At 36.9% G+C, this 24,014-nt stretch overlaps 1 protein-coding gene across 1 annotated transcript in view; it reads right to left on the bottom strand.

The window, feature by feature from the left end:
* Positions 1–24,014, bottom strand: part of SUPT3H (SPT3 homolog, SAGA and STAGA complex component) — a 280,364-nt gene that overhangs the window by 46,398 nt on the left and 209,952 nt on the right. The window contains 5 exon segments of the mRNA XM_075048980.1: positions 7,938–8,048; positions 10,329–10,517; positions 10,997–11,104; positions 11,711–11,823; positions 14,115–14,190. Coding sequence (XP_074905081.1) covers positions 7,938–8,048; positions 10,329–10,517; positions 10,997–11,104; positions 11,711–11,823; positions 14,115–14,190 — 597 coding nt within the window.

The following is a 24,014-nucleotide window of genomic DNA, read 5'->3' on the forward strand; positions in this document are numbered from 1 at the left end:
TCACAGAGATGAGCTTTTTAGATTAATCTAAATCTAACATATTATTATTATTTTACTTTTTTGGCCAGTCTATAGCAAGATTGAGCTTGTTATAATTTGGTTTGGTATTGATTTTGATCCTCTTTAATCCTGAATCTTACTGAAATCAATGATGCTGCCATGTTGTAAAGTAAGTAAGAGTCCAGAACCAAAGTTTCTTGAAGAAAGAGGGATGTACCCAGGCCATGCTACAAGATATGGCAATTTGCTCTTTCTCTAAATGACTTTCCACTGACTTCCCGTTGAACTCCAATACATTCTGTACAAGTAAAAGAAGTAATCCTCTTACTCTCTTCATTCTAGGTCATACTTCAATGTGTCTAATAGTTAGACCACTCGTCTGAATGAACCATGAAATGATCTAATCCTGTGGTTATAGTCTCCATGTAAAGGGTTGTAATACCAACATCATTGTACTTGAAATCCTGGGATAGACTGAGCTGATGTTTAATGACTGGGCATTCAGGATGATTCTACTCATTAACTAAGTGAATAATAAGAAAAAACGTGCGTAGAAGAGTACAATTACAAATAGATGTTACATAAAAGCATTTGAATATTCATATATACTAATTTTACATCCAAATAAAAATTCATGTCTCAATATAAAAAGTCTGTTAATCCTATGTAGAGAAATTTCACATTTTCCTTGACCAAGGAAGCAAGATTTAGTCTGCAATGAATTACTACACATAAAATGTCTCACTTCCTTAACTTAAATGCACAGAGAAATAGATTCAGGTTCAGCACATGGAACTGCATCATCCCACATGATGAAGAGTTACATATTTCCCATTCCTGTCTTGCAAAATTATATGGCACTATTTTTTAGATTAATTATTTATTTCTCTGCTCCTTGAAAGTCTGGACCATGCCTTAAAATAGGCAATACTGAGTACCACCCAATACTGTTTGTAGAGAAAATATGGATAAAATATATGTCTAGACTACCTTAGACATAATACAATGTAGAATAACCTAGAGTACACTTGCTGCTTTCCATTGTGGCTTGCACTTGGAGACAAAACCTAAATGCTCTAATTATGTTAGCCATTTTGACATAGCTATTAAGGTCAAAATAAATGCAAACGGATCATTTTCACTAGTTTAATGTTAGTTCTCATTTACCATATGATTACAAAACTTTCAAAGTGCTCTTTTTGTCCAAACCAACATCCATCAAATGCTGCTAAAGAATAAATTACACAGCTTAACTCTTCTTCCAAAGCTGGCTCATTAGGAACACTTATCACCAAATCAGATGGAAGAGAGGGACAATCATGATGAAACAGCACAAAAGGGAAAGACCTCAGAAAATATCACTGTTCATGCTTTACAAATACATATTAACCATCTTAAGAAAATAGTCCCAAAAGAATATGTATTTTTTTATAAAATATTCTCCTATATTTGCTTTTTAAGCAGAAATAAAATCTAAATTCTACGTATGGGACTGAGCTATTCAGTAGCAAAAAAACCAACTTGTATTTACACTCAGGTTTTCCATTTTAGAACTAACACTAGTATTTTGAAGTGTTCTACAAAATAGAAGTTCTCTGCATGATTTCCTTCAGAAATCTAGTCATTTTGCAAAGAAAGTGTGTTTGCATCTCACAACTAAACCTGATGAGATTCATCTCAGTTCCATCAAGGTTCAACCAGTCAAAACCAGCAAGATTCAGTGAAACCAAAAGTAAAACATGAATCACATCAGTACAACTCTGCAATAGCAGGGTTCTAGCATGTATGCTTCAAACTGCAGCGGAATGCAAAATCATTTTGAACATTTGAATGCAGGTCAACCTAGGTCAACTCTTTCTCAAAGCTGAAAGAATGAAGCTGGCAGTTCTATCAGGATGAGGATGGTGAGAGACTGGAACAGGTTGCCCAGAGAGGCTGTGGCTGCCCCATCCCTGGCAGTGTTCAAGGCCAGGTTGGATGGGGCTTTCAGCAACCTGGTCTAGTGGAGGATGTTCCTACCCATGGCAGAAAAGTTGGACTAGATGATCTTTAAAGTCCCTACCAACCCAAACCTTTCTATGATTCTACAATTAATATCCTACACTTCAGGGTGGAGAACCTAGAAACTGTGGAATCCCCACATTCCTTTTTATATATGCAGAAGCCTGAAGTCAGAGAACATCCATTATCCCATAGTGTGCTTTGGATTCCTCACTACCAGAATCAGTCAACATGACCCGCCAGCTGGCATGCAAGTCCATGAGCCGCAGGTTCTATGAGGAATTCTGTATGGCAAGGGTTTCTCCCAGTCAGTAAGCACCCTGGGATGAATATTCAAAGAAATTTTGCTTTGTTTCTGCTCTTTCCTTTCCTTTGTGCCTCACTCTGGTGTCACAGACCTAAGATACAATACATTGCAATTCTTTCAGAGAAAATTGCCAAACACGGCATGTCAGATATTACTCCATTAATATCAAGAGAACGCTTCAATGGATGTTACAGCAAAAAGTCTGCAGTTTGAGATGTCCATAACAAATGTGTTAGGAAAAATCCAAGTGTCATGGCAATTATTATTGTTACTAGTGCTCTTCACCTCTATAAATGGTTTAATGCTTGAAAATGCTCAGTATCTCTATTTCTGTAAAAAACATTCATCTAACAAAACTAATAGTTACCTAACAGTCTTGAAATATTTATTTATTCACTTAGAACAATTTACATTAATTCTCAGATAGTGACATAACTGGTTCTGGCCTAAACAGTCACTGGCCCACTATGAATGCATTTAGTAAACGTACATCGATTCTTCTGGGAAACCTACTCACACAAGGAAGCAAAGCATACCAGGACACTAACGCAGTAAATGTAATCTTAGTTTCATATCCAGTTAAACACTAGATGTTGAGTACAAAATGACTGATGGTGTATTCAGGAAGAGCTCCTTCCTGAAGTACTGAGAGGCCATTACAACTCCCAGTCAAGTGGATTAGCCATAATTGGTTATTTTTTTGCATTGGCTAAACTGTCACAAAAGCGCTTTGTTTCTCACCCCCTGGGAGTCTGAAAAAACTGAGAAAAGATGGGCAGATGAGAACATATACAACAAAATATATGCAAATCAATGACAGAAAATTAACCTCTCCTTCTTCAAGGGCTTACTTCCATGCATATTCACATAGCGCGTGACTCCAATGACACAGTTCTCTATCCAGACATACAAGCACACCTTTGAGTTGTCATGCAGTTAACAATGACCACTGTGTCTTAATTTGGTAAAAATGTAGACGGAGCACTGAGGAGCCCCCTGCAATCTATATTAAAAAAGACTTCCACAACAAATATACTTCAATGACGTAGAGATCTGGTGGCATGTGTCTAATCAAACATGGAGGAGATATATTAACAGTCCTACAGCAGATTTTTACATAACCAAGTATGGCCATTTCTTTAGACCTCAGTAACAAGAACTATTTGACATAGGCTATGTTTATTTTCTAGGTAGTGCAAAACCTTGATATAACATTAGACAGAAGTCTGAGCTATTTTCTACGGTGTCTGAGGGAAAAACTGTATCAGAAAGATCTAAAACCTTCCCTGATCTCTTTGAAGCCACTAGAAGGGATATTTTTATGGATCAATGTAATAACCAACAGACTGGCTGTTGTCAAGAGCCTGCTGTATTCAGAAAGTTAGTATTTGAACCAAAACTGCTAGGGGATGAGTTTGCTAACTAGAAGAAAGAAATGTAACAGTCGTGTTATCCTACACAAGGATGGGTGATACGGAAAGACAGCCACCAACTGCACCCCAACATTACTCATGGAAAGTCTTTCATCTTATTAAGAATACAGACTTGAGGAATGAAAAAGGTTAGTCAAATGAGTAGAAAAAACTAAACTCACTTCTTTTAATCCTTTGGAGCAGTAGTGTGTAAGAAATGGAGCTAAGCGATGAGAACCCTAACTCTGAGAACAACCTGGTGCCCAAGCTGTGAGACGGCATATGAAAAACTGAGATAACTTGTTGTCCTGAATCCCATGTGAGGAGCTGGAACATAAGGCAAGATCTACATCAGACATTTTCACCAGAGAAACATAACCGAGAGGGATCCCAGATATGAACTACTGCTTTCTTGTTTACATCTAAAATGGAAAGGTTGACTTTGGAAATTCCTGGTATGGAACCAACCTATAAGGTCCACTCACTCTGTCTCCTCCAACATCAAGCTTCAATATGAGACCACGACTGATGGTGCTCAGGGAAGAACCTACGGGTAAACCTCATATTGAATGCACCCATCCCAAAGTCAGTCCCCGATACATGGAAGTTTCTTGATGAAGACACCACTTTACTACCAAGAGAAGATTAGAGCCAATACCTAGATGTGAAAGGTTCTCATGGTCCTCTGATCTGGTGTACCTGGTTGTTCTGCTCTCAACCACCCTGAGGAATGGAAAACCTGTCTGAGGAAAAGCCAAACAACCCACACCACAGTGACGGCTGTTTACTGGTAGGATAAACACAAGACCAGAAGAGGACTCTCCTATCAGTTCAGATCCTCTTGTGAACTGTGCCAAGGAAACAAGTAAATTTTATTCAGTTGAGCAGAATCAAGGCCTCATACATCAATCTCCATGGCAAGCGACTCAAACACAGAGACCTTTCTAGGGAGTTAGCTTAAAGTGTCCATGGGAAAGTACCTGGGCCAAATATGAATGAGTTATCACTGAAAAACATGTTAATCAAGTCTTAAAGCAAGGCAGATCCCTTCCTGTAACCCAACGGAGAAGGAAAGTAGCGGGGTTTCACATTTTTGGAGTGTGATGTTGAATCTGGAGAAAACAGGGATGGTTTCCCAGCTGGCAATCTACTCAAATACCTATACCTTCATCTGTCTCTGCAATTATGTGTGGGTCTTGCCACTACTGAGGGTGAGTTTCCAGACAGTGCAGAAATTAGCTTTAGTCTAAGAACTGAGAAGTCCTGGCTCACTAGAGGTGAGAAACTATAAGAAGGTGAGAAAAAAAAGAAGACAAAAAAATATAACGCAGGGAGAAAAAAAAAAGTTCTGCATTTTAATATGAAGGGCAGTTAGAATATTCCTGTCTGGTTTTGGTTTAAAATGCAATCATCTGCATGGGATTTTTCATACAGAGAACATGGATTTTATAACGTCTTGCAATTTTAAATGGGGAAATATTATCAGATACTTTGCAGGTCCAGATTTTTATTCATTTCTCCAGATATACTGCTGATTTAAACTCAATCCATTTGTACAGACGATAAAGTCTTTCAAAACCCGATGCTGTTAATTATAAACATTAAAAATGATACATAGCGAATTTCGGGGAGACTACTGAATGCCTCACACTAGGCAGCATAGCAGAAAGCCAAAACCCAACTCTTGCTAAATTAAAAATAATCTCCCAAACGAAAAAGAAAATGTTTGCTCTCTGCCTTGTATGAATGGCTGGAATGAGATGGAAATTATTTAAAATGAAAAAGAGTCCAGAGCTGTCCATTTTTTCTCACTAATTTACAGCAAGGGTAAAATTCTTCTGTAAATCCTCCTTACTGCTCAATAGTCACATATCCAAGAAAACTTCAGAACAGCATAGGCCTACAAAATTAAAATAATTTATTAAACCCCAATAACTGTACTGTGCTGAAGCTCATGTACTATTACTTTGGAAGACAGGAAAGCATTTAAAGTTATTCCTTTTTCTTTCCCCAATCCTTTCTCAATGGTCAGCGCTCAGGAGCAGTAACATGCTCTTGTTTTCAAAAAACTGTTGTTGAATACTGTGAATAACTTATTTTGCCTATTATTCCTCTGCACAAAGTGCAGAGTTACACTTTCTTCTCGTTACTATAGTAAGAATGTAGAACTACATCTTTTACTTGAAGTTCAGTCTAATCTATCCATTTTAGGGATGAACCGAACATATATATAGCTCACAAAAACGGTTGTTTCTTCATTCTTTTCCTTGCTTCTGTAGTAGGACTGCTAACACGAACGGTAAACTACCATCAGAAAACAGTGTACAACATCTGGGCATGCAGAAAAATCCTTCCTCCTCACCTACAGCAGACTCTGTCAGGGCACCTAGTGATTACAAAATCAGATCTGATGTGGAATAATGATCAACAGGATTAAGAGAAATGGAAGAGACGGTGTGCAAATGTATATTCCTAACTTCTCTACATGACCTTTAGGTTAGTTTTAAGGGTGGAAACGACCAAAAGCATGACTTCACTGAACATAATGACAGATACCCATTATACCCATTCAATATTTCTCTCTGCAGTTTTTAACGTGTTGCTACAGAATCACAAGAAGCACAAGAAGCACACTGAGTAAAGCCACCTTTCCTCCTAGTTCTGTCATCTTGTCTAGGAGGTCATGCAGATACACAAAGAAACTATTGTGAAGGCAGTGCCAATAGAAGAAAGCAGAAGTCATTCAAAAGAAGTGTTGCCGCAGTACTCTTCAAAATGCCTAAAGATAATATTTTTAATACAACAGTGTGAGAGTCTGGCAATATGAAAAGGTAGGGTTCTTGGCTTGTTTAGAGGGAACAAGATCTGCTCATCTCATCAACCACATTGACAGTAGGTAATGTCAACAAATTAAACTGTTCAGTTAGTTGTGCTCTTTGGGAAGTTCACAAGATTGCAGGACATAAAAAACCCCAACCCAAACCCAAGTATTTTATTATATCTTGTGGTTGCAGAGAAATTTCAAACTTTGGTTAATAATTAACCAAATCACTTTCAGTGAGGGACAGGGAAGGAAGACTTACCTCTCTGTAATTGTTTATGTGAGCTCTTTACATAATAAAATTAAATATATTCTCTGCTTTCAGAAGCTATTGCCATGTTCTTAGCTACATCTCTTAGCAAACTTCTGCTAAAGACACTTCTCTATTTTGGACTAGAAATTCTATCTTACACTTTACATGATATTAATTTAGCATTTGTGACTGGCAAGAGAGAGAAGTAAAATTATGTAAAGACCATAAATTATGTAAAGACCATAAATATATGGTCTTCATATACTTCTGTATAATTTTTATGTAGATGAATTTCCTCCAAGTTCAGAATCATTTTTCTTTCCTAAATTCCCTCCAAAAATGGCTAATTTCTTCCTGATTTTTAGGAGCTCAGATCTAGTGTGCTGTTTTTTGCTTTGTTTTGTTTTGTTTTTTTCCTGTAATGATTTCTTTGACATTCATTCTTTCCTAAATGTAAATGTACTTTCCTGAGGTAAGCAAGGCCACATAGAACAGCAGATCAGAAGAAAATGACCCCAATTTATGACACTGGAGACGGACTACTTTCACATTTTTATCAGCTGAGAAAATTAAATAAAGCATTCGTTTGGCTGCTCTGAACAATGGATTTGCAATTTGCATAGAAAAAACGATGGCAAAACCTCACAACCCATCAGTGTTTTACCACAAGCTCAGTTCTATTACATTTTAGTGGAGGTTCAAAGTTGTCTAAAGAAACCATTCTCTTCTTTCTCCAACCATAAATGTGTCACTTGAGAGTTCAACTTCCAATAGGAGCAGTATCTGACACACAACTAATTTTAGAATATAAAGTGCTCCTCACCATATTGGAATACATATAATTTAAAATAACTGTAAACCTAAACTTTGCAAAAACAGAAAATTCAAGCACTAACAAAAAAGCATAATTTGTAATTGAAAGAAAATAATATTTAAAAGAAAAAAAAAACTTTTTTGTCTTTCCAAAAAGAGACAGAAATTACTAAGTTTTATTTCCCAAGAGAATTATGCCACTTTTATAAAGAAAATTACAGTCACCACAAATTGCTCTAAACAATTCCAAAGCTTCTTCATTTGACCACTTGAAAATCAAAGTTCTTTAAGATTATAAATATAACTTTTTATAACTCTGTTATTACGTACTGTGAATGGGGAAAGGGGGCCAATCTTGTGGCCATAGCGTCGAATGGCCTCTCTGATGTGGCTGGGCTGGATGGCATCGCTTTGAGCCTCTACACCACAGGCTGCAGTGCTCTGCAACAGAAAAACACATAAATTGTTACTAAATCAAAAACACACAACAGACCTACAGTGCATAAAGTATGAAAATAAACCTTTATAAAATGGACCAATTTTTTTTCCTGAGGATACACATCATTGCTGCCACACACTACATTAGAGAAAAAAAGCTATTAACAAATCAAAGAGGACTTTTACATGAACTTTGCTTAAGAGACCCAAAGAACACCATATTTGTCCTCTTAAATCTTTCACCTAGTGCTGCTGTATGTTGCAATTGAAAAGAGCAGAAAATGTTCAAACTCAAATGAAAGGGTCATATAAGTCATACTGCAATAACCACAGAAAGTATTTTTAAAACATTTCAGGCTCTCATTATGATGTCAAGGGGTGGGGAAAATATTGAACAAGTACCCAAAGTGGAACGCAATTTGACACCAAAATCACCATTGAGTAATATCAGATTGAAATTTGAAGATGAAACATGTGACATAATGGTGTTAGAGTGATGCAAAAATATTTTAATTACCTCAAACTGGAATGTTTTCAAATTTCAAAGGACTTTTTGGATTAAGGACCCTAAATAGGAAAAATATGAATTCACTGCTACTGGGCCATTGATTTTACAAAAATTCTCCAGGATTTTAAAAGAAAAAGTTACTCTCTTCTCCTTCCTAGGAGAAATGTTGGTTTAGGCTCTATATAGACAACGGCTGCTTGCCAGGATTCAGACAACTTATCAGAATGATGGCTGCTTGGTAATAAATTCATGAAAATGGATTAGTGAATGCACTAACAATGACAAAAACTTGAATTATACACTGAAGTTTAATGTACACACATACACAGTCCCCTCATACATTTACAATATATACTAATGCTTTCAAACTTGGGATATTTTTTACAAAATGCGTTATTTTTAAGAGTGCCGAGTCCACTGGAGCCTGTGTACACACAGAATTATTCATAATACGATGGCAGATTCTTCCCTTGCTGATTGACGTTCATAAAGGGAACATGAAACTCAAATATTTTCTGCTGGACTGGGCCTTCATGGACTAAGAATAACATTCTTCACCAAGTTAACTCATTTGTCTCAATGCCTCAGTTATATCCAGTATATACCTAACCAAATTGGATAAGTCATGGGAACATTTCATTAAAACTGTGCACTTTTTAGAATATAGTTATTTTAAAAGGCATTAAGTCAAACACTAAGAATTTAAAATAAACTCACAGCGCTAGTGAAATATAAAGTATCAAAAACTACATCTCCAGCTAAATTCTTGTTCCTAGGAATTATAATGGAAATCAGCCACAGAAGCAAAACATAATCAAACATAATATAAAAAAGGAAGACAAAAAAGCAAAAGTCTTCAGAGAGGTTTTTAGGATTCACTAAAGGCTTTCTAAACAGGGTATAATAAGGGCAGAGAGAAAGTTGAACGTATCAGGAGTGTCTACAGCACTGATGACACTAGAAGGAGAAAATACATCTTTTTCTACCTGTCATTGTAAAAATCACTGGTTTAACTCTAGAAAAAATGAGTGGTTTAGGAGAATAATAACACACATGAGAAAATTACAAGTCACTCCATTGCTCTGCAGCAAAATGAGTATGGCCATCACATTTTTTCAAAAAGGCCCTAAGTGACTAACACAGTGCTTCCTAGCCAGTTTATTTAATCAAATCTATTTCCCTTGTGGTTTTAAGGTATATATATTCCTCTCAGATAGAATACCAAGGCTCTACAACAGAAGACAGGAATTCTAATATTTACATTTCACACTCTGAATACAAGACAGCCAGATTTTATGCAAAGTAAACAAATATTTAGATTGATTGCAACCAACTGGCATAAAAATAAAGCAGGTCAGGCAAAGTTGTTATAGACGAAGAAGGCAGTCGCCTAAGGCTGCTGGGAGCAGAAAAATCACAACCGCCTCTTTGCCTACTTTGCTTATGCTCTGAACCTCAAAACCTATGCTAGCTGCTACTGTCAGAGAAGGGGATGATTATTTGGGGTGGTATCTACCGCTGTGGCTGTAGAGGAGCAGCTCATCTTAGAAGCAGCAGTTGTTACCTCAACAAAATTCAGTTTGCAGGCATTACTGAGAAGCTTTAGCCTAGTTCTGATAGAAAAAACACCAAATCACACATTTGGCCCTACAATAACATTGGTAGTTAACAGGTGATATAGGTTAAAATTGGTATTTAAAATGAGACATGTTATTTCCTGAAGATGTTTTGGTTTCTTTTTCTTTTTTTTTTTTTCAGCCTCGTGCACCAAATACCTTTTTTCTTTTCCTTTGTTTGGATTTGGTAGAGTCCTGTCCAATTCCACCATTCCCCAGGGCTCCTGATGGGGTTTTCCCAAGATGTTGCTGTCCTGCTGATGCTGGGGGTGTGGGTGTAGGAGGTGGTGTGTTTTCAGGAGAGTCAAGGCTGGTCTTCACACTTGTAGATTGCCCAAAGAGATGTGGCTATAAAAGCAAGATGTCAAACAGCCATTATATAATCAAATTAGAAAAAAGATAATTATTGCCTTCTTAGATTTACTGTCAGAAGACATGTAATACAGAATTCAGTCTGCTCTTTCTAGAGGTTACTATAATATCTGTATCACAGCAACGCATGCGATACAGCACTTATTGCACTTGCTACTGTTGACAGCTTTAATCTCCAAATCTGCGATAGAGAGAGCCTTCAATACAGAGAGAAGAAATTTCCACCCAAGAAAAGAGGATTTACATTTAAATATAAAGATGCTGCTAAGAATTTAACATTTGGAGCTATAATTTAATGTCTTTCCATCTAAATCCATAACTTCAATGTTCATAAACTCCGTAACGGAAGCCTGTATCAACACCACATTCAATAACATCTACTTTGAAAGCAACAAACTACCAAATACATGTAAAAAACCATAAAATGCATTAATATGTGAAAAAGCAAGATTTACCTCAGCAGAGTTGTGATACTGTATGAAGGTGGCAGATATGGCATGACTGAATGGGTCGCCAGCTTTGGGAGCCATGTCCTGCTTAACCAAAAGGGCCAAGTCCACCAACTGGAGGGGCAAAAAGAGCCGATAAACAGGTAGGTTTAGTGACATGGTACTTACTACAAATGCCATCGTAACAATGAAGAGAGAGAGGAGTTGTGGGTTAGGGCAGATTATTCTTAGTGTTTCTCAGTTGAAAACAAAATTGTTCAGAGATATTTCAGCCTAAGGAATCTTTCTTTTCCACTCCTGTAAATATATGGAGTAATTTATCTACCCAAGAGGGCTCGGCTTGGCACTAAGGTCATGTTTTGTTTTCCAGGAAATCCTGCTTTTTAATCCAGTTGTGCAATGGGGTTGAATGAGCCACAGCACACTGCCAAAGGTCACATAGCGAAGTATGTGGTTTCAGTCTGGACTTGAATAAAGTTCGTGCTGGACTCCGCTCTCCTCTGTAACCATTACAAAACATTTCTACTACCTATATGGTGTAGTACATGTCCGTCATACAGTAAATTGAAAGACAGACAGGAATCCAGTTAGCTTGGTTAGCTGAAGTAGTGCCTGCATGCTTTTGAAGGGGCACACAACACAGTCACCTGAGGCTGAAGTACATCCACCAGTAATTAATTCATCTTGTTTAACTAGAGTTCAATCAGTATACTCCCTTACCTGTGCCACGGTCTCATATGCTAAATAGGCCAAAATCTCCATTGCAACTGCATTTGGCTTTATTTCCATACTGCTACAGTCCAACCAGTCACGGAACTTGGATGCTTTCTTTGCTGCCAGTTAAAATCATAAGGGGAAAAGGAAAAGTTAACAACAGGTAGGCCAAAATAAGGCATTTTTTCCCGTTGTAGAAAATGTGAAACAAGGAGTGTGAATGTGGTTTGATTGGCCAAGGAAGGAATTATCAAAATGGAAGTAGTGGGGAAAGACTGTTATTTCATACACAACATTTTGGAGACCCATAAGCAGCATGCAGTAAAGAGAAAAACACACAGTTAATCAATCATATGTGAGATTTCACAACAAGGAAGGGTCTACCTCAGAGGACTGTAGATGGGACAAACCTGATTTTGAATATATTATTGTAAAAGAGATAGGTCAGTGGTGGACAAGCTGATCACAGAAAGCTGTGGAAACTTGGACAGAAAGGAGCTAGTAACATAGAGGTCTTAATGAGGGCTGTTTGTGAAGACAGGACAACCAAAATTAAGTAAATACAAAGTGGGAGAATCATTTGAAATAGCTCTTTCAAAGAGAGTCTTCAAAGAGGACTAAAAAGCTAAAGACAAGTCAGGTGTTAAACAGAAAACAGGTGTAAATAATGGTTATATTTTTAGGAGGGAAAGAGAAGGAGAAGGCTACATTGGGTCACTGAAGAAAAAACAAACAAAAGAACAAGCAAGAGAAGTGTGAAGCTGACAGCAGGACCACAAAATGTTCCCTAGAATTTAAATTTGTAATCCTGTAGTACTTGATCCTTTGATGGATCTTTTCTTTTGCCTGGCTTTAGAAGTGCACAGGAATGTGTGGAGCTGTAATTATTAATATATATTGTTAGAACAGGCTTCTTGAAGTCCCTTCCAGGTTTATTCTCTTGTGACAGTTATCATGGCTTTATACAATGGTAAAAAGGTTTACTACTTTAAACATAGCAATACATTCAATTTTTACTAAAATATAAGAAAATAAGTAAAAAAAATAGCCTTTGCATTAGTTTTGAACAAATGTTCTGCATGGCCTTTAGTATATTCTATCTAGTTGAGTTCATATCATGCAGTTGAATTTGTGCATGAGTCTCTCTTGCTACTAATTTCTAAGCACTGTAATTCTCTTATACTTTAATGACATTAAATGCCAGTGAAAAAGAACTGCATAGACATGGTCATTTGAAAACACTGTGAAAATACCACTGAGATTATTTTTATAGATCACAATCCCCTGGTCAGCAACATTCCACTTTATTTCACAAATTTAAGATTTCTATTTGTTCTGTCTCCAGATGATAATTTTTGGATTTAAAAAATGACTTTATCACAAACCTCTCATTTCCTGAAGTCACCCTAATCTGAAGTATCATTTAGCTAATGGCTCACAGATGTGTGATGCCAAATTATAACTCAGCTTACAAAACATATTGAATTAGGAAAAGAAATGCTTACAAAACATGTTTTCCTACATTTGCTGATACTGAACAGTATTTCAAATGTGTCATTTATTTGCCATAAATGAATCACTCTTTCTTCGAATTTAAAAGGAAGAACAAGATAAGGTCTCTCATTTAAAGACACCATTGTGTTCAAGTCTGTCTTGTAGGATCATGTGCTGTTTTGTCATGATTTTTACTGGCTCCTTCACCTCACTTTCTCTGACATTTGACCTAAAACCTTAGTCATCACTTAACCGCTTCTGTAATGATGTTTTGCTACATGATCAAGCCCATTAATTTACAGCTCATTATAGTTGTGGCCCACAAGTACTTCTAGTAAGTTGGTTTTCAGTGCTAGTAAAGCCCTAATTCTGTCATCATGTTATTAGTGTTGGAATGGCGTATACTGATGAATTTGGCTAATGTTGAATAAATTCCACAGCAGGAGCTTACAGCTTAAAATAGAAAAGACTTTAGTAAGTTCTTTGTGTCTCTGCGGATAGGGAAATAAAAGCAAAACTTGCTGCTCTTCTCTAATTTTAGATGCATTCCGAAAAACCTGCAACCATGAAACTTTACTAATATGCTGACTAGAACACCACCACGACAGACTTCAGGCAAGCATGGTTGTTTTAAACCATTAACTCTTTACCAGTTCTATCTTTGCAGTCGTCCCCACCAGCACAGTATTTGAGCATATATAAAGCCTGGTAAATATTCAAAAAAAATACTCTCCTTGACAACCTGAAACTATGCTAAATTAACTGTTCCCAGGAGTTATGCAGACAAAGAATTTAAAGTTTTGTTATTGCGGATGAAACAAAAGTGCTTTCAAAAAACATGAGGTTCTGCTGTGTTCTCTATTACATGAAATAATAATCGAACATCTTAATACAGTTCAGCCGTTATAATACTTACAAAAACTCAATTGCCGACTTTCACAAAATTCTGCATACTGGACGGAGTCCATCATTCGTGTTTGTCTTTCTGCTCTCTGACAAAAGAGTAGAAGTACATGATGTACCTGATTCCAACAAGAACTGCATTCCACAACCGAAATTATAGCAGCAAAGCACCCCTGCCATAACCTTGAAGTAACCCTCCCAAATTAAACATGCATTGAACAAGTTAAGATGCAGAATATAAACCACGGATTGGCTATTAGTCTCATGAGTTAAATTTCCCAGAGGAGCGTGTCAATTCTTATTTTACAGATCTGCTTGCATACCGCTCACCTACGACAGCGATGAGGGCTGAGTTAGGAAAGGTGATGAGCACTCTTGCCCTGATGAGGTGCACATTTAAACTGAAGCACGTGAGCAGTCTGCCTGCATGTTTACAGATGACCAGACAAGTAAAACGGTCTCCTGGACCGAGGCCAATGTGTTCTGCACTGAGCAGAACTGAACCTTTATGCTTTTAAAATGGGAGCACAAGCAGCAGTGAAAAGAATAAATTCCATCACATTGAGGAGGTACCAGGCAGAGTGGTGCATGAAGTGCCCCTTCCCACACAAACATTTAATATACTGTAATAATTAAGTGGTAAATGTGTCTGCTTCATTTTTTTTTTTCACTGTTAATCTATGCTTGATTTTTTTATACTCCTGAACACCTACAGAAGAAGAAAGGAAATTAGACTGAATTAGAGCTCATTCAGGAAAAAACCCTTAAAATGTTCACAGCTGGATTTAAGAATGTATTTCGCACAGAGTCCAGTGTAAACCAAAAGATTCTATCTCAAAAAAATCAAAGTATGAAACTATAAATATTATGCACACCCTTTCCTCCACATATATACTATGTCACAATTGAATCATGGCTGAAGCAGCACTGAAGTTCACGGTTAGGTTTGAGCACGTGTTTGAGTTCTATTTACTTCAACAGTGCAGGGGTGATTTTCACCAGGTAGGGATCTGATCTCTAGAAGAGATTAAATCCTTCAAGTATTGGAGGCAGGAAGCGGTAGTTAGATTAAAGAGAACAATTATCCTCTTCAGAAGCAGACAGTTTACTCCAGTCTCTCAAACAAAGAAAGCAGATTGTCTTAAACATCAAGGAAAGGAATATAACTATCTTCCAAACAATAACTCGATGAATAAATCATTACACCTGGTAAGAACAGAACTATAACTAAGGATACAAAGCAGTATCAGGAGTGGCTGATGGCACCGAGGCTTTACTTCTGTATTGAGTCCATACAGCTCAAGAAATCATGCACAAAGGTGGTAAAGTACAGGTGTGTCCACATTAAAGACAAAAACAAAGAAAGAAAACACACACGCACACACACATAAATTTTGCTGTGACTCCTCAAGCACTTCTACACCTAGTGAAACCAAAATTGCAGAGTTCTTTAATCAGATTTAATGGAAAACAAAAGGGCTGTTGATAAGAGTATTTGGAGACAGGCTATACAACCAGCATTTGGTCTTAGCAGTTGCTCAAATAAAAAAAAAAAAAAAAAAAAGAAGAGGAAAGAAATCAGTACTTCAAATACAGTTTCTTCCTCTATTCTCTGCCTTTTATGTCACTCTTCTATGACAGTCCTCCATCAATTATGAGATCTTGTTGACAGACAACTTGTTCAATTTAGTTGTGAACTGAACCACCAGCTGTCCAGGAGCATACCTGAATATTCCTTCTTTCATTTCTTCTCTACCCAGTCAATCGTTTCTACTGTATTTTGACTTTTAATCACCAGGATAGAAAATGTTCTACTTAAGCATTTTTCAGTTCTTCTCCCATGCGTGTTGCTGGCACCTTGACTACATTTGGTAGAGCTGCCATTTCAGATAAGTAAAAATTTTCAGTCAATCTATTCCATCAAGACATTAAGTCTAGACTGATTTTGTATCCCTTAAAAACAATTGCCACAATAAATGCCATAACTTCAATCCTCACCTAGCATAATCATACCAGAGATCTGTTTTGCCTCTGAATTAATTCAGTCATACTTTTGAAGACAGAAGGTACCACCAGGATCATCTGAACTTCTGCATAGCACAGGACACTTCTCACACCGTACATTCTAGGAATGGCAGTCCTAGAATTTCCTGTGTTGTTTCACTGTATGTTTTAGAAAGGCATCTAATTTGGGTTTAATTTTTTCACATATTAAGAAATAACTTCTTCAGATAATTAAAAAAGCTAACTTTTTATGCAATATAGTTTACATTCTGCAATCATTTGTGTCTTTGTTTCCCAGTCAGAAATTACTAGTTGGGCACACCCAGGTAATACTGAAATAATTTAACTTTAGGTGGGTAAACAAATAGACTGCGCTTCTCTAAATATAACAAAATTTTCTTGAAATTTTACACATGGAAGTGTGCAGGCTTGCAGAACTGTTGCTTGAGATCCCCCTCCAACAACCCTTCCTCTTGAGTTCTCTAGCCCAACCTCCATCTTAAAAGAGGACTATTGCCAACACCAGATGAATTCAGCTATGGCTTTCTCTAGCTAAGTCTTGAAAACCTCCAAGGACAGAGATTTTATGTCTCCTCTGGGTAACCTGCCCCAGTGTTGCACTAGTCAAAAAGGTTTCTAATGTCCTACTTGAACCTGCCAAGCATTTGTGGTTGATGACCTTCTTTATCCTACCAGCAATACTAAGAAAAGTTTGGCCCCAACATTTTTGTTAATGTCGTTCAGCAGTTGTAGGCTGCTATCTAACCACCTTTTAGCCTCCTCTTCTTCAGGTTAGATAAAATCAAGTAATCTCTCTCAGTCTCTTCTGAGAGGTCACGTGCTCCAGGGCCCTCAGCTCTCAGTACCTTTCAGCTAAACCTTTCCAGTTTCTCAGCATTTCCGTGGAACTGAAGGACCCAAACCTGGATGTAGTGTTCCAGATTTGGCTCAACAGCACCAAGTAGAAGGGCATGACAACTTCCTTCAGTCTGCCAGCCACATTTCTGCAAAACTGTGAGTCTTGCTTTAATATGATGAGACCAAACTGTTGACTCAGGTTCAACTTGATGTTCATTACCAGTCCCCCAGGTTCTTCCCAGAAGGGTTGCTACCCAGACAGTTGGCATCCAGCCTGTACTGATGCATGTGGTCACCCTGTCCCGGGTGCAGAAACTCAGTGAAGTTTCTGGTGGTTCAGCTCTCAAGGTTTTCAAGACCTGTCTGGACTGAAGCTCCATCAATCGGTGTGCCAGCCACTCTTCATTTACTATCATCAACAGATTTGCAGAATTTGCATTTTGTATCTTTGCCCACATCTATGTCTATGTTGCTGATGAAAATATTGAACAATATGGGCCCCAGTATCAATCCCCTGGATATTCAGTTTTTACCTGTTGCCACTGATATGTCAAGCCATTGGCTATTACCCTTCACATCCAGCAGTCCCAGGGATTCAAACTCCTTTGCAACAACAAGGCAGGCATAGGAAAGCAAAGTTATATGAAATGCTAACATCATAATATGGAAACTGCAAGAACAGATTAATCCCAAGAGCAGTTATGTTAAATTAAATGATTTAGCAATGGCAACTCTCAGCAAATAGACTATGAAACTGAAAATGCATGCTGTCAAAGGCTAGTCAATATGCCTCACAGTATGTTCACTATCAAAACATTGAAAGTTTTTTATAGTAAGTGAAACAAAATAATACTAATCAAAGGTTTATTAAAAGAAAGCTGTTGCTGAGGGATTTTTCCAATAGGGACTTCATTTCCCTCTACAAATTGTCTACAGTAGTTGTCTAAACACGGTACTTAATTTTGTTCTTATATACTAAATGAATACTTACACGTATTTTTTCTCTGTATGAATATTTTTAATGTAGTAAAATTACCTACATATCTGTGAAATAAAGTTGTTTTCTCCCTTCAGTTCTCCTCTCTAAAAGGAGTCTTTCTTAAAGAAGGATTCTAGAGTGATGCTCTAAACCACCATCAAATAAAATAGCTTTTATCATAAATAACTGGACTATATTTTCTTCCCAATACACTTTAACAAAAAAACCCCACATCACAGCATGGGAACTCACAGTTCAAGGGATAAGGATAGCCATTCCATAAGACCTACCAGTTTTAGAATAGTCTATAAATAACCAGCAAATGTAGGAGAAATAAAGAGATGGATAGCATAGGTATATCATCTTTAAAGAAACACCAAAGCAGAAGACAACAGCAGATCATCTTTCCTCTTCACTTCTCAAGATTATAAACAGCAATTATTTTCTCTTGCATCATCCCTGCTTTGGAAATATTTTATGTTCCCTTATCTCTATATTTCTAAAGTATATTTTAGAAACTCAAAATGAATCAATAAAATGGGATAAAAAGGGAGAAGGAAGAGTGAGCACATTACTGTGAACACAGTGTTAGTCCAGGCCAGAAGAGTTTAAAGGAAATGTCGTTCAATGTTGGGGAAGTCACAGAAAGTTTGTGAAAATGCTATGACCTGTAAGTAATGCTTTCTTTAAGTCTACAGAATACCCACTTGCTCTATTTCACAGTCTTTATTTTTTCAACTATTTTTGTCTTGAAAACAAGAAATGATACAGGATGTTTTAACTAAGAAACTACTTCAATTTTATACGAGTGAAATTTTCCAAATTCTGTTCTTGGAAGGAGTTGCAAGTCACTCCAACAGGACTGAAGTCCTCTTCCATCAATATGAAAGCAAGTTTGCTGGGAATCTTTCCTACCTGAAGAAACACTGAAACCCCTAATGACATGCCACCTTGAAGCAATCTCAGCTTGAAACCAGATACAATAAATGACATCAATGACAGTACCCCACTGGTTTATCAAAAGAATTAAAAATATATAGTTTTTACTCTCTCTATAGCAGTACTAGTCACTCTAAGCAGTTAAGAAGCTGAGTTATGTGGTGTACAGCAGAGTTAAAATACTTTGCATGCTTTCCTTGGAACATGCTGAAGGATGCAGTAGATAGGACCTGGCACAGTAAACGTATGCTTCGTCTTCCAAAAATGTGTTGCATTACATCTTTCTTTCAGCATGAAGAACTACAAAGGAAGACTAAAAAGGGAAAGGAAAGAAAAGGTAAAGAGTTGCATGTTGTCACCTACCATCCAGGATGAAAAATAATCTTATTTTGATTCCATTTTAAAGCTTTCACACTTGACATATAAAGCTCTTTGTGTGGGGGGAAGGCAGGAGGCCAAATGTTAACTTGCTTACCAACTATTTCGTATTTGAAGGAAATGTGCCGAGTAGCTGCTAAGCTGGAACATTTGAAAAACCTATGCAGCATGGCTGGACACCTCTGTGTTTGGCAACAATGTTAATGATGAAGATGCTGGCTTCCCAAACTGCTTGCATATTCATATTGTGGCGTGATTTCCCGATTTCCTTTGCTAAAGACCTCATCATTTTATACCTATCACGCTTCAAAGGAGCTAGGTGACTACCCTAGGGAAAAAACAAAGTTGCCCTGCAATGGCTGATATTACTAAAAGAGTATGCTAAGTAATTTTTTTTTATTTAGACTAGAGAATAACAGAGCACTGTATGCTGTACCTGATAGCTCTAGGGTTGTAGGTCAAAACCTACCTCGGATTAAAAAAAACCCAAACATTTGAGAAATAAAGCACAAGGTAGCTCAATATTGAAGCATTTACAAAACATGCTGAAAACACATTTTTAGTCTTCTGTACCTCAAAATTATCTACGGATTATCACTATCTGAAGATATTTTTTTACATAAAGGAAAAATGTACTTACTCTTCTGAGAATCACTTGAATTGGTAAGCAAAGAAAAAAAGGGTTTTAAGAGTAAGCATTTTCAAAGATTAAGCTTACTCAGAGTTTTATACAGAAAATAAAAATGCCACTTGGGGAAAGATCAATAGCTTTTGTAATGTAATACTTGATTTGGCTATAAAGTACAGACATACAGGGAATTTTTATCATTTTTACCCACCTCTTATAGAACATACCATACATTCTGCAGTAACCATTAATCTGAACAAGTCTGCATAGCAAACTTGAGGCCTTTGATGTAATACTGGGTTTGAGTGCTCATATGTTTAGTACAAAATTCCCAATATTAGAAGAAAACATGAGGTCTTTTTCTGGCAGACCAAGGTGATCCCAATTTTAGTGTATTTTCGGAGTTATAAATAATAAAAATAGTTTTGCTTTTTTCTCTACAATATTATTAACACCATTCCCCCCAATAAACAGAGTTTAAGACCTTAAGAACCTTAAAAATCTTAACTGTTACACAGATGTTAAGGATCTACAACTGTATTTGATATGAAAGGAAGCTGTGGAAGATGACAAATATTAATTAAAATACTGTTGTTTTTTTTTTAATTATGATTTTTCATTTATAGAAAATTGGTGATTTTCTGTCCAGAGCCAAAAGGTGGGATTCACATGAACAACTTAGACATCTGTAGTATCCTAAGCAGTCACCTAAAGTCCCTCTATAGTAAAAAAGATACTAGGCACTTTTAGAGAGCAACTTCATTCTAAACTAGATGTTTAAAATACGTCAGATGAATCACATCTATGAATTTTTCTGAAGTTCATCAACTGTGGACATCTGCAATGGAGCCCTAGGGATACTGGCTTAGGTCTACATGTCCACAGTACAGACATCCTCAGAAAAGCAAGATGAATCCTGCGGCGATGAGTGAAGAACACCATCACCAATAGAGCAACTTCCATTTTAGGGCTAAGCAAGAGCCAAGACTAAAGAATGACTCAGTAGATTTGGTTCCTGCTCTGATCTCAAAGCAATGCAACTATATACAAAGGCGGCTTTGTACCCTGGGTGTGTGTTAATTCCATTCATCTTCCTCAAAGCATGTAAAACGTAATCTAACAAAGTGCGTGCAGATAAGCGGGGGGGAAAGAGCTGGAAAGAATATTAAAGATTATGTAAAAATTTCAAGGGAATTCTGAAGAAAGAAAGCAAATGAAATTGCACAGACAATAACAAAATGAATGGATTAATTCCCAGCAGTCATGATCTCATTGCTTAAGGAATAAATAAAACTGACCTCCTGATAGGGACTCACTGCCCCCGTAATACTTTGCCCTCGAACATATGCAAAATCTACACATACTGTATTTATTTGAACCAGCTCCATATCATATCCAAATTCCTTGTCTAAATTTATTACTGCTAGTCTGAAATGTGGAGCTGGAACCTGCAAACAAAACATTTCCATTTCATGGAATACCTTTGATTTCTACAGGAAAATATTTTTTTCTGCTGTAATAAGTATCATCATGAATTTTGTAAAACTATGTGTTAAATTTATGGCTATCTTCTACCAGTGCTTTCCAAAAAACATAAAATAATTTTGGATAAACTATGCTACCAAACTTTAAAAGTTATGTGGGATTTATTAATAAATTAAGATGACTGATCTTCCCTCACTTTTCTGGTTGAGGCCACGCTAACACCTTTCTGTGCTTTCCATCTGGCTGTACATCAAAAACTTTACATACCATGTTAATATTAGGATACCTTCATCTCTTCTGGATAGCATTCTTCTTAACACTTATCCCGACTCTGTATCGATTCATAGATGAGGTTAATATAAACAGCTCTAGCATCTCACAAGTAAAGCTTTCAGTCATCAAAATAGGCATTACTCATTGTCTGGGAGATATGAACAGCAGAACAGTCCCTTTTGCACAATGAGTTTTACATTTTTTCTCTTATTTGCAGTCAAAATCAGCCATTGCACTCTATTGAAGGATAATACAATAATTACAGAGGCTTACTTGCTAGCAAAAGGAAAATATTGTAAGCCGAGAGAAATTTTAAAAATATTTCTTTTAGCTTTATGACTAGAGATACGGATAGATGGATAAGTAAAAGGACAGATAGCTTAGAAATGTGTATTTACTTAATATTTATATTGGATTCTATGCAAATTTCTTGTTGTTATTATATTATGTGTCATCTCAAAAAATCCTCAAGTACCTCTCACCCTCATAATATTTTCCCAATTGTTATATATACAGCCACGGCTTGTTAAGCAATACATCCAGTAAAGCTAGTTAAACTGAACAGTAGGTAAGTCTGGGAACAGCTAGCGAGCAGCCCTCTCTCTCACCGGCTTTGACTGGTAAATGCAAGTAAGAGAACAAACCTAATTTAAAAAATTTGCATTGCAAAACGTTGTCCTGTTAATAGCCAGCATTGATATAAGCTTCTAAAAACAGATTTGAGAGCTTTGGTAATGTTAAATGAGAAACAAAGAAGGAGGAATTCCTCAAGAGCACTGTTCTTACACTCTTTGTGTTGAAAAGAAAGGAAAGCAAAGTGAACCCAAGGTACATACTAGTAGCAATACCTGTGATAAAATTGATTAACCTGTAGGGCATATCTCTGTAATTCCTTGTGCATCAGGCCTGCTGACAGACATTGTGAAATGCCCTCCTGAATAATCCTCTGGAGCTCCACAGTTAAAAGGAGGCACATAAGAAGATTAAGGAAAATTTTGACTAGAAGAAACTTGAATAAGTTTCAGACTATATGAACAATACATATTCATTTTACTCCTGTTATCTTATTTGTAAATATTATAATTCCATCTTTTCCCTTACCCTTAATAAAACAGACTTGTCTTATATTCATTCCCAGTAGACCAGCCAATTCTCAGAATATCTGCCATTCTTTGGGATATCACCATCCTGCACAAGAAATTACCATTCTGCACAGGAGATTCACAAGTACGGCAATGCTATAGGCATATCCATGCAGGCACCCTTGGCCAGTGATGCTCTTTCAATCAGAGTGGAATGAAAAAGGTTTTTTAATTAAAAAATGTTTTTTTCAGTTACATTGCTTCTTGAAAAATTATTTTTTAAAAAAAAGCCTGACTTCCAAAATAATGGCAGAACGTACATGCACAAATAAGGAATTCAAGACACAAAATTTTTGCTATATGCACAAGGAATTTGGTGTGCATTATAGCAATCCATTTCATAAGTTTGAATTTGGTCTTACAACTTATCGATGAAATCCCCGTTCTACAGTGTCCCCAGTAAAGCCCCATCAACTTCAATAGCTGTAGGATCTCACCGTACAAACATCTGTCCTAACTTAAGGCTGCACCTAGTATAGATGGTTGTCACCCTCTTGTCAAAGGAAAGGAGAAAAATGGGCTCTCAAAATGGGACACAGAGCCTGAAAGAGCCTTTTCTCTATATGCTCCCACATGCAGGTTAGAGATCCAATTTAAACTCTCTCTATAAAGATATTTTGGAATGAAAAGAGGCCAGTATGGCTCTAGAGAGAACTCCAGCTGCTGCTGCGCTGGCTGGGTTCTTTCATAAAGGTATTCCAGCATTGCCTCTTGGGCTAGGACTCACCTCATACAACGTTGGGTCTTTTAGTGTAATCTAGTCACCCTTGATAATCGATGGGAAAAGAGAGGCACTTCTACCAGCTGATCACACCTATTGCAGGTGTGGAAAGAGAATGTGTCACTTCTGGACGTGCCCTTCTCCCTGTAGACACAGGAACGGAGACGACTGATAGAAATAGATGTCTGGTTGCCAGCTGAGAACTTCACCCTTCAGCCATACAGACGCTTTGTGAATGCAAACTGGGAGATTATAAACTACAGGATGCACCCAGCACAAGATGCTGATCTGGTTTTTGAAAGGAAGGCCACTAATTCATTAATTCACCTAAATTACTAAATACAAAAATGAGTAAAACAATTTAACCTAGCCATTTTTCACGACAAATCTCAATCTGGCAACTCTTATGATGAATTTGTGTAAGAAGTGTATTCATGAATATCTATAAGGAAAGTGTTAAAATTAATTAATTAGAATTAATTAAAATTAAAATACATGGTACTACC

The sequence above is a fragment of the Buteo buteo genome, chromosome 17, assembly GCF_964188355.1.
Source record: "Buteo buteo chromosome 17, bButBut1.hap1.1, whole genome shotgun sequence".
In the NCBI taxonomy this organism is placed as follows: domain Eukaryota; kingdom Metazoa; phylum Chordata; class Aves; order Accipitriformes; family Accipitridae; genus Buteo; species Buteo buteo.